The sequence below is a fragment of the Geotrypetes seraphini genome, chromosome 3 (assembly GCF_902459505.1).
Source record: "Geotrypetes seraphini chromosome 3, aGeoSer1.1, whole genome shotgun sequence".
Lineage (NCBI taxonomy): Eukaryota > Metazoa > Chordata > Amphibia > Gymnophiona > Dermophiidae > Geotrypetes > Geotrypetes seraphini.
Genome location: NC_047086.1, coordinates 68,641,216 through 68,653,595, shown reverse-complemented (window position 1 = coordinate 68,653,595; position 12,380 = coordinate 68,641,216). Strand labels below are relative to the sequence as shown.

The following is a 12,380-nucleotide window of genomic DNA, read 5'->3' as shown; positions in this document are numbered from 1 at the left end:
GTACAATTGTCATTTTATAAATCACAAATACAGAGCAAGGATCAACAAAATCTGTCTCCCCTCTCCTCCCCCTCACAAATATCCCCTCCGCTATCAAGAAAATTAAGTTACTACAGAATGCTACATAGAAAAATCAAACTAACAGAATACTTCAATCACACATGGCAGGAATAGTGTTAAGGGAGTGCAACTAGGGTAACTACCCCCTGCTCAGAGAGCTCTAAGCCAGCTGGAAACTAAAGCACAGCCTGGGCTTTGCAGTCCCCAGTTACGTCTGGCTCTAGCAGTATACTATTTCAAATCCAATATATTCTAATCACAAAATAGAAAACAAATTTTTTTTTTCTACCTTTTATTGTCTTATTTTATTCTGAAATCATGTTAATCTCTGTTTTGTCTTCTATTAATTCACTTGCCAGGGTCTCCTGACCATTTGACATTTCTGCTCTCTCAATGCTCACCATCTATCTTCTAGATCCGTGTATATATTGTTCCACATGTCAGCTCTCCCTTCTCTATGTCTCCTATAAATCCCTTTCTAGTATTTCCCCTGTGCCCATCTCCCTGCTTCCATCCTCTCTCTATTCTATGGTCCCCTTCCCCTGTGTACAGTTAGAGAATGACACTGTGGGGCTGATACCCACGGCTAGCTGCGGGGTGCTGCAGGTACCCCGCCGAAACGGGAAGCGAGAAAATAGTAGTCACCGCGGGGACAAGGCCATTCACTGCCCCGTGGAGCGGTGAATGGTTTTGTCTCTGTATTGAAGGGAACACGACATGCGGTTATGGATCGTGCGGTCCAGGAGCCCCCTCCCGCCCGATCGCTGCATCCTGTCATTTCCCTCCCTCCCTCTCACTTTGTGGCAAATTTAATAGTTCTCCCAGCGGCATGCTTTCAACAAGTAGCGCACAGGTGCGGCTGCTTCAGTTGAATCCTCCTCCGACACAACCGGAAACAGGAAGTTGCGTAGGAGGAGAAGATTCAACTGAAGCAGCCGGGCGTGATTTCTTGAAAGTGTGCTGCTGGGAGAAGAACAATTAAATTTGCCACATAAGGTGAGGGGAAAGGGAGGGAGATGGTGGGACACGGCGATCGGGCGAGAGGGGGCTGCTGGACCGCGCGATCCGTGACCGCACTTGTTCCCTCACAGCAGGAAGGAGGGAGTGAAAGGGAAAGAGATGCGGGCCAAGTGGATGAAGAGGGAGACAAATATTGAGAAAGGGGAGGACAGGCAGGTGAGCCAGTTGCTGGAAGCGGGGGGGGGAGGGGGAGGGGAAGAAAGAGGGAAAGAAGCTAGATGGGGTTGGAGAGGAGCAAGACACATTGATGTGGAATAGAAGAGAGGGGAAATCTAGACACAGGAAAGTAACAAAAAGAGGGGAAATTATGTGCCTGGGGGGCACATGGGGACATAGGGACAGAGACAAAGGTGAGATACATGGGGGAATTATGTGCATGGGGGCATAGAGACAGAGACATAAGGGGTGTGACAAACCCGAGCCCGTTTTGGGGTTTTCCTATGTCCAACCCAAGTCCGGTCTGGGTTTTGCCACAGGGAGAAGTACGAAGTACAATATACCCCTATGTAAAAGAGCGGACCAGGTAGTATCCCCGACTTTAGATTTAGCTGATTACTGCGCAGACCTGGAAGTAGAGTCAGGAGAGACAGAGCAGGAGAGGTTTAAGCAACAAAACGGTACAGGGTTTAAACAGGTAAGAACATAAATTTTTCCTTCCTTAGCAACAGCAGCAGATGAATCCAGAGACCAATGGGATGTAGCAAAGCAATCCTTAATCTGGCTGGGAAGCAAACGCCGCCTCCGCAACAATCGAAGCACTAAACGCAACAACCGCATGCTCCCCCAACCGGTAATGTTGAGATATAGCACTCTCGGAAGACCAAGTAGCCGTGAGACAAAATTCCTCCAAGGAAAAAACCTCTGGACTGAGTCCAAGAAGTAGCCATCGCTCTGGCGGAATGGACAAGAAGTTCTTATGCCAACCGCTTCCCTGCCATCAAGCAAGCGGAAATAATGTCCTCCTGGACCCATCGAGCGATGGAAGCTGCCATAAGTTTGAGGTGTCCCTTGAAGAATACAAAAAGGTGATCTAAACAACTAAAAGTCGTTAGAAACCTAGCCCGCGGAGAACGCTATGCACTTTCAAAAAAGAAAAAAAAAAAATGCATTCTCCATATACTGCTCATTTTTCACTGTCCAACAAAGTTAAGCAGTTGAGAAAGAAATTATCTAGGTAGTGAACCACGTGACCGCTCAGCTGCAGGTTCCCCAGAACAAAACATAAAACCAACAACAAAAACCCATAGGTCTAAGACAACGTCAAAAGAAAGCACACAGCTCCAACACCACTAGAAAATATATAACCCGCAGAAGCAATGTAAAAAAGGAATACTCACAACCTGGCTGACAGGGCTGGCAGACGCCGGTAGAGCACCCCTGATAAGGCACAATCATAAATAGCAAATGGTCTCTTTCTTTTTTTATTTTTTTTTGAAGAGAAAAAAGAAAAAAAAGAGAGACCCAGGTAGCCCTCTATCACTGGAGGGAGGGTGAGGCTGGTAGGTTTGCCCCGGGAGGCGCAGGCTTGTTGTTGTTTTTTATTGCACCGGCGATTAAGGAGCCAGAGAGGGAGGGTGCGAGGGCTGTTGGACCCGTAATAGGGAGGGAGTGAAGGAGAGAGGGGGGCTGCTGCTGCACTCACGATTGCTAGGGGAGGCAACCAGTCAATTTCTTCCCCCGTTCCTACAGGTTACCCATGGCTAACCACAGGAAACTTTCACTGTGTCATTCTCTAACATAGTAGATGACGGCAGATAAAGGCCCAAATGGTCCATCCAGTCTGCCCAACCTGATTCAATTTAAATTTTTACATTTTTTCTTCTTAGCTATTTCTAGGCAAGAATCCAAAGCTTTACCCTGTACTGTGCTTGGGTTCCAACTGCCGAAATCTGTTAAGACTTACTCCAGCCCATCTATACCCTCCCAGCCATTGAAGCCCTCCCCAGCCCATCCTCCACCAAACGGCCATATACAGACATAGACCGTGCAAGTCTGCCCAGTACTGGCCTTAGTTCAATATTTAATCTTATTTTCTGATTCTAAATCCTTTGTGTTCATCCCACGCTTCTTTGAACTCAGACACAGTTTTACTCTCCACCAACTCTCTCGGGAGCGCATTCCAGGCATCCACCACCCTCTCCGTAATGTAGAATTTCCTAACATTGCCTTTGAATCTACCACCCCTCAACCTCAAATTATGTCCTCTGGTATTACCATTTTCCTTTCTCTGAAAAAGATTTTGTTCTACGTTAATACCCTTCAAGTATTTGAACGTCTGAATCGTATCTCCCCTGTCTCTCCTTTCCTCTAGGGTATACATATTCAGGGCTTCCAGTCTCTCCTCATACATCTTCTGGCGCAAGCCTCCTATCATTTTCGTCGCCCTCCTCTGGACCGCCTCAAGTCTTCTTACGTCCTTCGCCAGATACGGTCTCCAAAATTGAACACAATACTCCAAGTGGGGCCTTACCAATGACCTGTACAGGGGCGTCAACACCTTCTTCCTTCTACTGACTACGCCTCTCTTTATACAGCCCAGCATCCTTCTGGCAGCAGCCACTGCCTTGTCACACTGTTTTTTCACCTTTAGATCTTCGGACACTATCACCCCAAGGTCCCTCTCCCCATCCGTGCATATCAGCTTCTCTCCTCCCAGCATATACGGTTCCTTCCTATTATTAATCCCCAAATGCATTACTCTGCATTTCTTTGCATTGAATTTTAGTTGCCAGGCATTAGACCATTCCTCTAACTTTTGCAGATCCTTTTTCATATTTTCCACTCCCTCTTCAGTGTCTACTCTGTTACAAATCTTGGTATCATCTGCAAAAAGGCACACTTTTCCTTCTAACCCTTCAGCAATGTCACTCACAAACATATTGAACAGGATTGGCCCCAGCACTGATCCCTGAGGGACTCCACTACTCACCTTTCCTTCCTTCGAGCGACTTCCATTAACCACCAGCCTCTGGCGTCTATCCGACAGCCAGTTTCTGACCCAGTTCACCACTTTGGGTCCTAACTTCAGCCCTTCAAGTTTGTTCAACAGTCTCCTATGAGGAACTGTATCAAAGGCTTTGCTGAAATCCAAGTAAATTACATCTAGCATATGTCCTCGATCCAGCTCTCTGATCACCCAATCAAAAAATTCAATCAGGTTCGTTTGGCACGATTTACCTTTTGTAAGCCATGTTGCCTCGGATCCTGTAACCCATTAGATCCAAGGAAGTACACTATCCTTTCTTTCAGCAAAACTTCCATTATTTTTCCAACAACTGAAGTGAGGCTCACTGGCCTTTAGTTTCCTGCTTCATCCCTGTGACCACTTTTATGAATAGGGACCACATCCGCTCTCCTCCAATCCCCAGGAATCATTCCCGTCTCCAGAGATTTGTTGAACAAGTCTTTAATAGGACTCGCCAGAACCTCTCTGAGCTTCCTTAGTATCCTGGGATGGATCCCATCTGGTCCCATAGCTTTGTCCACCTTCAGTTTTTCAAGTTGCTCATAAACACCCTCCTCCGTGAACGGCGCAGAATCTACTCCATTTTCTCGTGTAACTTTGCTAGACAATCTCGGTCCTTCTCCAGGATTTTCTTCTGTGAACACAGAACAGAAGTATTTGTTTAGCACATTTGCTTTCTCCTCATCACTTTCCACATATTGGTTCCCAGCATCTTTTAGCCTAGCAATTCCATTTTTCATCTTACTCCTTTCACTAATATATCTGAAAAAATTTGTCTCCTTTTTTACATTTTTAGCCATTTGTTCTTCCGCTTGTGCTTTCGCCAGACGTATCTCTCTCTTGGCTTCTTTCAGTTTCACCCTGTAGTCCTTTCTGCTCTCCTCTTCTTGGTTTTTTTTATATTTCACGAATGCCAACTTTTTCTCCTTTATTTTCTCAGCCACTAGGTTGGAGAACCATATTGGCTTCCTTTTTCTCTTATTTTATTGATTTTCTTCACATAAAGGTCTGTAGCTATTTTTATCGCTCCTTTCAGCTTAGACCACTGTCTTTCCACTTCTCTTATGCCCTCATCCTAACAGCTCTTTCTTCAGGTACTCTCCCATAGCGTTAAAGTCCGTACGTTTGAAATCTAGGACTTTAAGTATCGTGTGGCTGCTCTCCACTTTAGCCGTTATATCAAACCAAACCGTTTGATGATCGCTACTTCCCAGGTGAGCACCCACTCGAACATTAGAGATACTCTCTCCATTTGTGAGGACCAGATCCAATATCGCTTTTTCCCTTGTGGGTTCCGTCACCATTTGTCTGAGCAGAGCCTCTTGAAAGGCATCCACAATCTCCCTACTTCTTTCCGATTCTGCAGACGAAACATTCCAGTCCGCATCCGGCAGGTTGAAATCTCCCAACAGCAGAACCTCTTCTTTCCTTCCAAACTTTTGGATATCCACAATCAGATCCTTATCAATTTGCTGCAATTGAATCAGAGGTCTGTAGAGTACACCCACATAGATAGAAATTCCATCTTCTCTTTTCAGAGCAATCCATATCGCTTCTTCCTCTCCCCAGGTCCCTTGCATTTCAGTCGCTTGGATATTGATCTTTACATAGAGAGCTACTCCTCCATCTTTTTGACCATCTCTGTCCTTCCTAAAAAGATTATATCCCGGTATGTTTGCATCCCATCCATGTGATTCACTGAACCATGTCTCTGTGATAGCGACAATATCTAGATCTGCCTCTAACATCAGGACTTGCAGATCATGAACTTTGTTGCTTAGACTGCGAGCATTTGTGGTCATCGCTTTCCAGCTATTTTTCAGCGATAATCTCCTTTTTCGTATGGATTTTTGTTTCGTTTCACTTTCTGTTGCAATACTAAGAAATGAGTTGCTGATATTGCTTATGTTGCAGTCTTTACTACTATCACATCTTTTCTTTTGCCGGGGATGGTCTCTATAATTGTCCTTCGTACATACACCACCCCCACCTTCTAGTTTAAATGCCTAGAAAAATATTGTCTAAATTTCTCTGCAAGGTTTCTTTTTCCTGCTGTAGATGACCCCTCTACAACAAAAGCAGCAAAGGAAACACAGGAGTTGTGAGGAAGAGATTTCCAACTCCAGGCCAGAAATGTCACAATGTTTCTCATTTAGAGGCTATCCCAAGGACTGCATTCAGAAGCATCATAACAAGTCAATGTATAAGAACAGAAAAATTGCTGAAGGACGACACTAAGGCCTTACCAGATCTAACTTCTACTTTGAAGTTTTCACATTTGGCAGGAGATTTAAGAAAAATCATGAAGGTGGCATTGGCATATCATCTTGTTTTAAGGACAAACACCTAACAATAGCATACTCTAGACCAGGGGTAGGCAATTTTGGTCCTCAAAAACCACAGGCAGCTGTTTTCAAGATATCCACAATGAATATATATAGGAGGCGTGTCGAGGGCGGGAGTTAGGCGGGACGTGGGCTGGCTTAGACTTAGTCGTACAGCATGTATAACCGAAAGTTATTCAGCCCAGGATCGACGGAACTTGGACGTTGTAACACATGGTCTAAGTCACAAAAACCCACCTAAACTCACCAGATAAGCACTGCAAACACATAATACAGACCCCCACACACTACCCTAGTGATTACCAACCCCCCCACACCCCTATAAAAATTTTATTCACAACTTTAAATTTCAGCCGCCTGGCATAGGAAAGCCTAGTCATCCAGCCCAGAGGCAGCTTAAGTCGTCTTGGAGGTGGGTTAGGGACCCATAGAGAGGAGGACCCATGCCCATAAGCCCCCTGTAATCACTACATTGATACTTAAACATGTGCACTGCCCTATACACCCCCAAAACCCTTTTTTACTGGCATATAAGTGGCTCCTGCAGCCATAAGGGCTATTGGGGTGGTAGTAAGTGGGTCTAGGCGATTCTGGAGGTGGTTTGGGGGACTTACCATGACCTATATGGGAGGAGAAGCCATGGCATCCCTTTTGTGAAGTTCACAGCAGTGCCCTGTAAGGTACCCCACTATTTAGGTGGTATGTCTGGGTGTTCAATCCATCACTTTGCAGACCCCTCCCATGTCCAACAGGGCTTGTTCTAGGCGTTTTGGACTTGGATGGAAATATGGTATAAAGATGGACGATCAGATTGGCAGGACGTATAATTAGACGATTTTCGAAAGTAAAAAAAAGTTGGACGTCTCTTTTGAAAATATGTCTTAGGCTCTTTTTAACTTTGGACGACTTGCGAGATGGACGTAAACGGACTTAGACGTCCCTTTCGATTATGCCCCTTTTTGTGTTTAAAGTGATTAAGACCTAGAAGATAGTAGATAGATGTTGATTCTATTTTGTTACAGGAGGAACAAAGATCTTTTGAACTTCAATCCATCACTCCTAATGGCTTGAATTTGGAAACAGATTACACAGGTTTTTGTTTTTTTTTGGGGGGGGGTTTGCAAAATTACTCCGCATTTAGATAGATCTCTAATTCATAATATGTGTTAGGTAGCATATAGGGAAGGTTTTTTTTCTATGCCCAGGGATAAATATATGCATTTATTATTATTTTATTGTGTGGTCTGTTTTATACATGGGGTATCCTATGTGTTTCAGACATGGGGTATCTGATGTTTTGATGACCAGACAATATATAGAATTATATGTGATGTGTTAATCTCTATTATATTGTCCTCTCTTTGCACATATAATATACAAAGATGTACAATTGTCCCATTGTATTTTACCTTCTTCTTTTGTATAGCCGAAGTGTTTAAAGCCTAATATATATTTTTACATTTTTATACAGGTCTTATACTCTCAAATGTCTTTGATTAGATGATAAAAGTAGAACTTGTATCTTAAGCCAGAAAGTTTCTGTCAGACTGAAGAGCAAAGTATGCTTTTTAAGCTGGATAGTTTTTGGACACTTTCCAGCTATCTGATAAAAGTTGTTTGAATTGATATGCTGACTGACCTCAGCAGGATGCTCTTAACTTCCAACTAACATGTTTCCCCCAAAATAAGACCTAGCATGATTTTAGGGGTATGTCTTAATATAAGCCCTACCCCAAAAATAAGCCCTAGTCACCAGCAGAAGTGCTTCCACTCACCCCCCCACCCACCCCCATTAACACTTCCATCTCTCTCTCCCATTAGAACCCCGCAGACCGTGAGACCGATATACCTTGCAAACGGCAGTGTCGGTAACAATCTAACCAGGCTGCTTTGCGGCCTTATCCCGCAAGGGTGTTCCGTGTTGCTAATGACATCATCAGTGATGCAGCAGAGGAACACCCCGGCGGGAGAAAGCTGCGAAGCAGCCTGATTAGATTGCTGCCGATGCTGCTATTTGCAAGGTATATCAGTCAAGTGGTCGGCAGGGTTCAGATGGAAGGGTCAGCTAGGATTTGGCTGCACAAGGGAGGGGGGATAGAAAAATGCTGCACCCCTGTGCAGCAACTTTCTCTCCCCCCCCCCTCGCGCAGCTGACCCCCGGATGGGAGGGATTGAAGCTGTGCAAGGGTTTTGCTGCACAAAGGATGGGAGGGAGGGGGGAAGGAAAGATAGAAAGATGCTGCAGAGGGAAGGTGGAAGGGGAAAAGGGGAGAAAAGAAGCTGCACATGTGGGGGAGAGAAAGGAAAGAGAAAGAATTGGGGTGGAGGAGAGGAAGGGAGAGACGATAATTGTACATGAAAAAATAAGACCTACCCCAAAAATAAGACCTAGTACATTTTTGGAGCCCAAAATTAATACAACAGGACAGGGAAACACGGTATTGAGCATGCTTCCTTGTCACTTTTTAGCCACTTGATGACATCAGCAGGCTGTTCATTTAACTATTGAGCAGCTTTCTGCCATGTTGACTAATTTTGCTCCTTCATATTGGGTAAGTTTTCTATTTTGCTGCCACATGTACAACCTTTTTATACTATAGCTGCACAGTTCAGTTTCTTACCTTTATTTTTAGTGTGCACTTACTTGGGCAGCTGTGCTGTTGCGCTGCAGGTCTTTTGCACATAAAAAAGCGGCTTCAGAAACAATGCTATCTTTAGATTAAGAGAGCACTGTTTGTCTCAGGTTTATTATGATTTGGCTGAGCCTTTTTGTTTCATTATCTAATATGGCCTCTTGTTGATAGCATTTGTTTTCTAGCATCGGTTTTCTTCTCTGTCTATAGTTTCATTTTACCTTGTCAAAGTGCTGTTTGTCTCAGGCTTACTATGTTTTAGTTAGCCAGTATAGCCCTTTTTATGTAGGCTGCACTCTGTCTGTTATCTTCGATTTACCTTTTGGTTCGCAGACCCAATTAGCCATTGTATAGGGCTATAACACAAAGCTTTTATTTTTATTGGTTCTTGTTATCCCTTTTAGCTAATTTTCATTTTACCAACCAGAAGACCATTGATATTTGGTATGTTTATCTTCTTTTACATTACAACAGAACGCACTCTGGTTCATTTTTTCCTGGGGGCTTGCTTTTAAGTATGAAATTTTTTTTTCATTTTCTTTGCACAGTTTTAAATTGAAGTTTTAAACTGAAGTAAGAACTTATTCTCCTTTTATTATATAGTTTTAATTTGCATGTTTTCATCATTTTGTTTTATTGTATTCTAAATGCTTCAGGTATTTTTGATGTTTCATGCTGTGGAACTGAATTTTAAACTGTTGCGTTTTGGTTTTATCTTTTGTATATGCAGATATGTGGTTTTAACTTGTTATAATTATTTATGGCTTTGTTAGACTCTTGATAAAGGCAATTCCTGCCAAAACACTGTCAGTGTAGAATCAACTATTGGAATTATCAATAAAGCTTCTCCTGATTGACCCATGCTTGAGCTGGTGACATCTCTTCCTCAGGACTCCTGTGTTTGCTTTAATACTGGCTCATATGCACTGAAGGGGGAAGTAGGTTGGCACTTCTGTCTCCCCTCACATTGTAACAAAACTCAAAAAGGTCTCAAAATTTTGTAAGACTGAAACCTCACTGTTCAGATAAAGTTCAGAAACTGTCAAATCTGAACAGGAACAGCTGAATGTGTAGGATGGTCCGTCCCCCCCCCCCCCTTTACAATGTTTTTGCACTAATGACTTAAGAAATCCTCATCTCTCGATTTAAGCGCTCCACACACAAAGTAACACTAAATAAGGTTATCCATTGCAAAAGGTCAAACTTAAAAGTACTAAATAGGGGAGAAGTACATAACCCCAGATTAACATAAAACAAACAAGGTAAAAGGAAAAAAGAATGGTGAGCGGCCCTGCCTCTCCTCCGGTCCACCCCAGCCAATTTACGTCACAGGTCTTTTATTTACACTAAGCTGTGGCGGCTCCAGGCACGTGCGACTCCACACGCGCGCCCCCTGCCCCAGACGGTTAGCTAAGGTGCAAATTCTGGGGTCCTTACACAGTCGTCAGCCTCTGAAAGCCGTTCACACTTTACCCTCTTTAAACTGACATACTGGCGAGTGTAAGGACAAGCCCCCTTACTACCAACTCACCTCATCACCCCACTTCAGCACGTCCTTCTGGCGCTCTTTGACCTTGTGGTAGATGTTAAGAAACTGTGCGATGCCATGCTTTCGAACGTGGTCCGCATACTTCTTGGTCTCTTCCCAACTCAGCGGCGACCCCAAAGACAGGAGGCCCATGGTGAGCGCGCGAGAACCGCTGCGGCTGTACTTCTCCTTCGCGCCGGCAGCGTAGTACGTCCTACTTTTCCCGCCCCTCGGCAGAGCTTTCGTTTCCTGTAACCAGGCTGTGCCGGCGGTTGCGAATCTCCTCTGTGCCACGGTTAGGAATGTGGCTGCTCGGGGCTGTGGAGTCTTTCGCACGGCAAGCTCTTGTTGCTACTGCAGCCCGTTGCCCACCTTCCTTACTTTAATGAAAAGGCGGAAGCGCTTTGCCGTCACGTCCTCCTCGTGCTCTCTACTTCTTTTGGGGTTTTCTTTATCTTTTAGTGAAGATACCCGTCAACCTGCTGCCCTCATGTGCTAGGAATAGCTCTTCTTCTCCCCCTACCTACTCTTTGGTATTCTACCGGCAAGTTCTGCTACAGACTAGTTCTTACAACTGCCGCTGTTATAGAAGGCGGGGCGGTGAGAGCCGAGCGCAACGCGCGATTCTCCACCCCAACCCCCCCGATCAGGAGACGTCACGCCCTTGTAGTGACTCAGCACTTTATCTTGTATCTGGGTCCTTCCACAACTCTACAACTTACATCTGAACACAGTTACTCCCCACCGCTGTGTAGGCGAGCAGAGCTAGTGGCTGTCGGTGTGCATGACGCAGCACACTGCAGGCTTGAATAATGATGTGCTGAGACTCGCAGAATTTCATTGATCCCTGACCTTCCTAATCTCTTCGGACAGCGTAGTCACGCTTTATCGCATAGATGCATTTCATAATAGGAGATATGCACCGTGGCTCAACTTTCTTTGCAGAACCGGCACCCTAGGCAAAACCATCAGCTTGCGCGCCCCCATAAACCCCCACCGTTAATCCCGTCAAAGATAATTATGCTTTTACTCCCACTAAAGCTAATGATGCTTTTAAATAAACGATCACTTAGCCTTGCCTAACGGTTGGGCCATTTTTTTTCTGTAAGAGTGATTTCTGAAGAAAAAGTGCATAAGGTCTTTAGCAGCATGAGTGAGGCGTAGTGGTTAAACTACGGCCTCAAGTCTAGATTCTCAAAACTTTAACGCTCTCGCTAAACTTTTCCAGCGGTTTAGCCTATATGCAGTTTAGCGACAGATTATCAAAAGGGATTATCTCCCTCTTTAGCAAGGTTTCTAGCAGTCTCGGACACTGACATGCAAATGAACTCTTTAACATTGAAATAATAATAATAATTTTATTTCTTATATACCGCTATACCCTAAGTTCGAAGCGGTTTACAGTGAAAGTCGTGTCTAGAGAGAGTACAGTGTTACCAGTAGGATACAGGATAATACAAAGTGAGCAGGAACTGGGTGATTACAATAAGGTAATAACAAGAAAGCAGTTACAAGATGTTTACAATAAGGTACAAGATATTAACAAGAGAACAGTTACAGGATGTTTATTTACAAAGATACAGGATAAAACAAAGTGAGCAGGTACTGGGGTGTTTACAAAAGGTACAAGATATTTACAAGAGAACAGTTACAGGATGTTTACGATAGGATACAGGGTGTTATAGTAAGTTATAGGCTGGTACAGTATGAACCGTTACTAGAGATCAATGCTGTTTACAGCTGGATATGTATAAAGTGCGTAAGAGGTGTACAGCATTAAGCATTGGGGGAAGGGAGAAGGAAGGGGGAGGACTTTCGATCTCTGGTGG

The 12,380-nt window shown here is 44.2% G+C and overlaps 1 protein-coding gene across 4 annotated transcripts in view; it reads right to left on the bottom strand.

The window, feature by feature from the left end:
- GCLC (glutamate-cysteine ligase catalytic subunit) overlaps positions 1 to 11,220 on the bottom strand; it is a 251,587-nt gene extending 240,367 nt beyond the window's left edge. Inside the window, exon 1 of one of the 4 annotated variants that reach the window (XM_033936648.1) lies at positions 10,555 to 11,220. In XM_033936648.1, coding sequence (XP_033792539.1) covers positions 10,555 to 10,704 — 150 coding nt within the window. In that variant the 5' untranslated portion in view covers positions 10,705 to 11,220. The remainder of the gene's footprint in view (positions 1 to 10,554) is intronic. The other 3 variants (XM_033936647.1, XM_033936646.1, XM_033936645.1) reach the window with 3 other exon arrangements.
- Between the last annotated feature and the right edge of the window lie 1,160 nt (positions 11,221 to 12,380).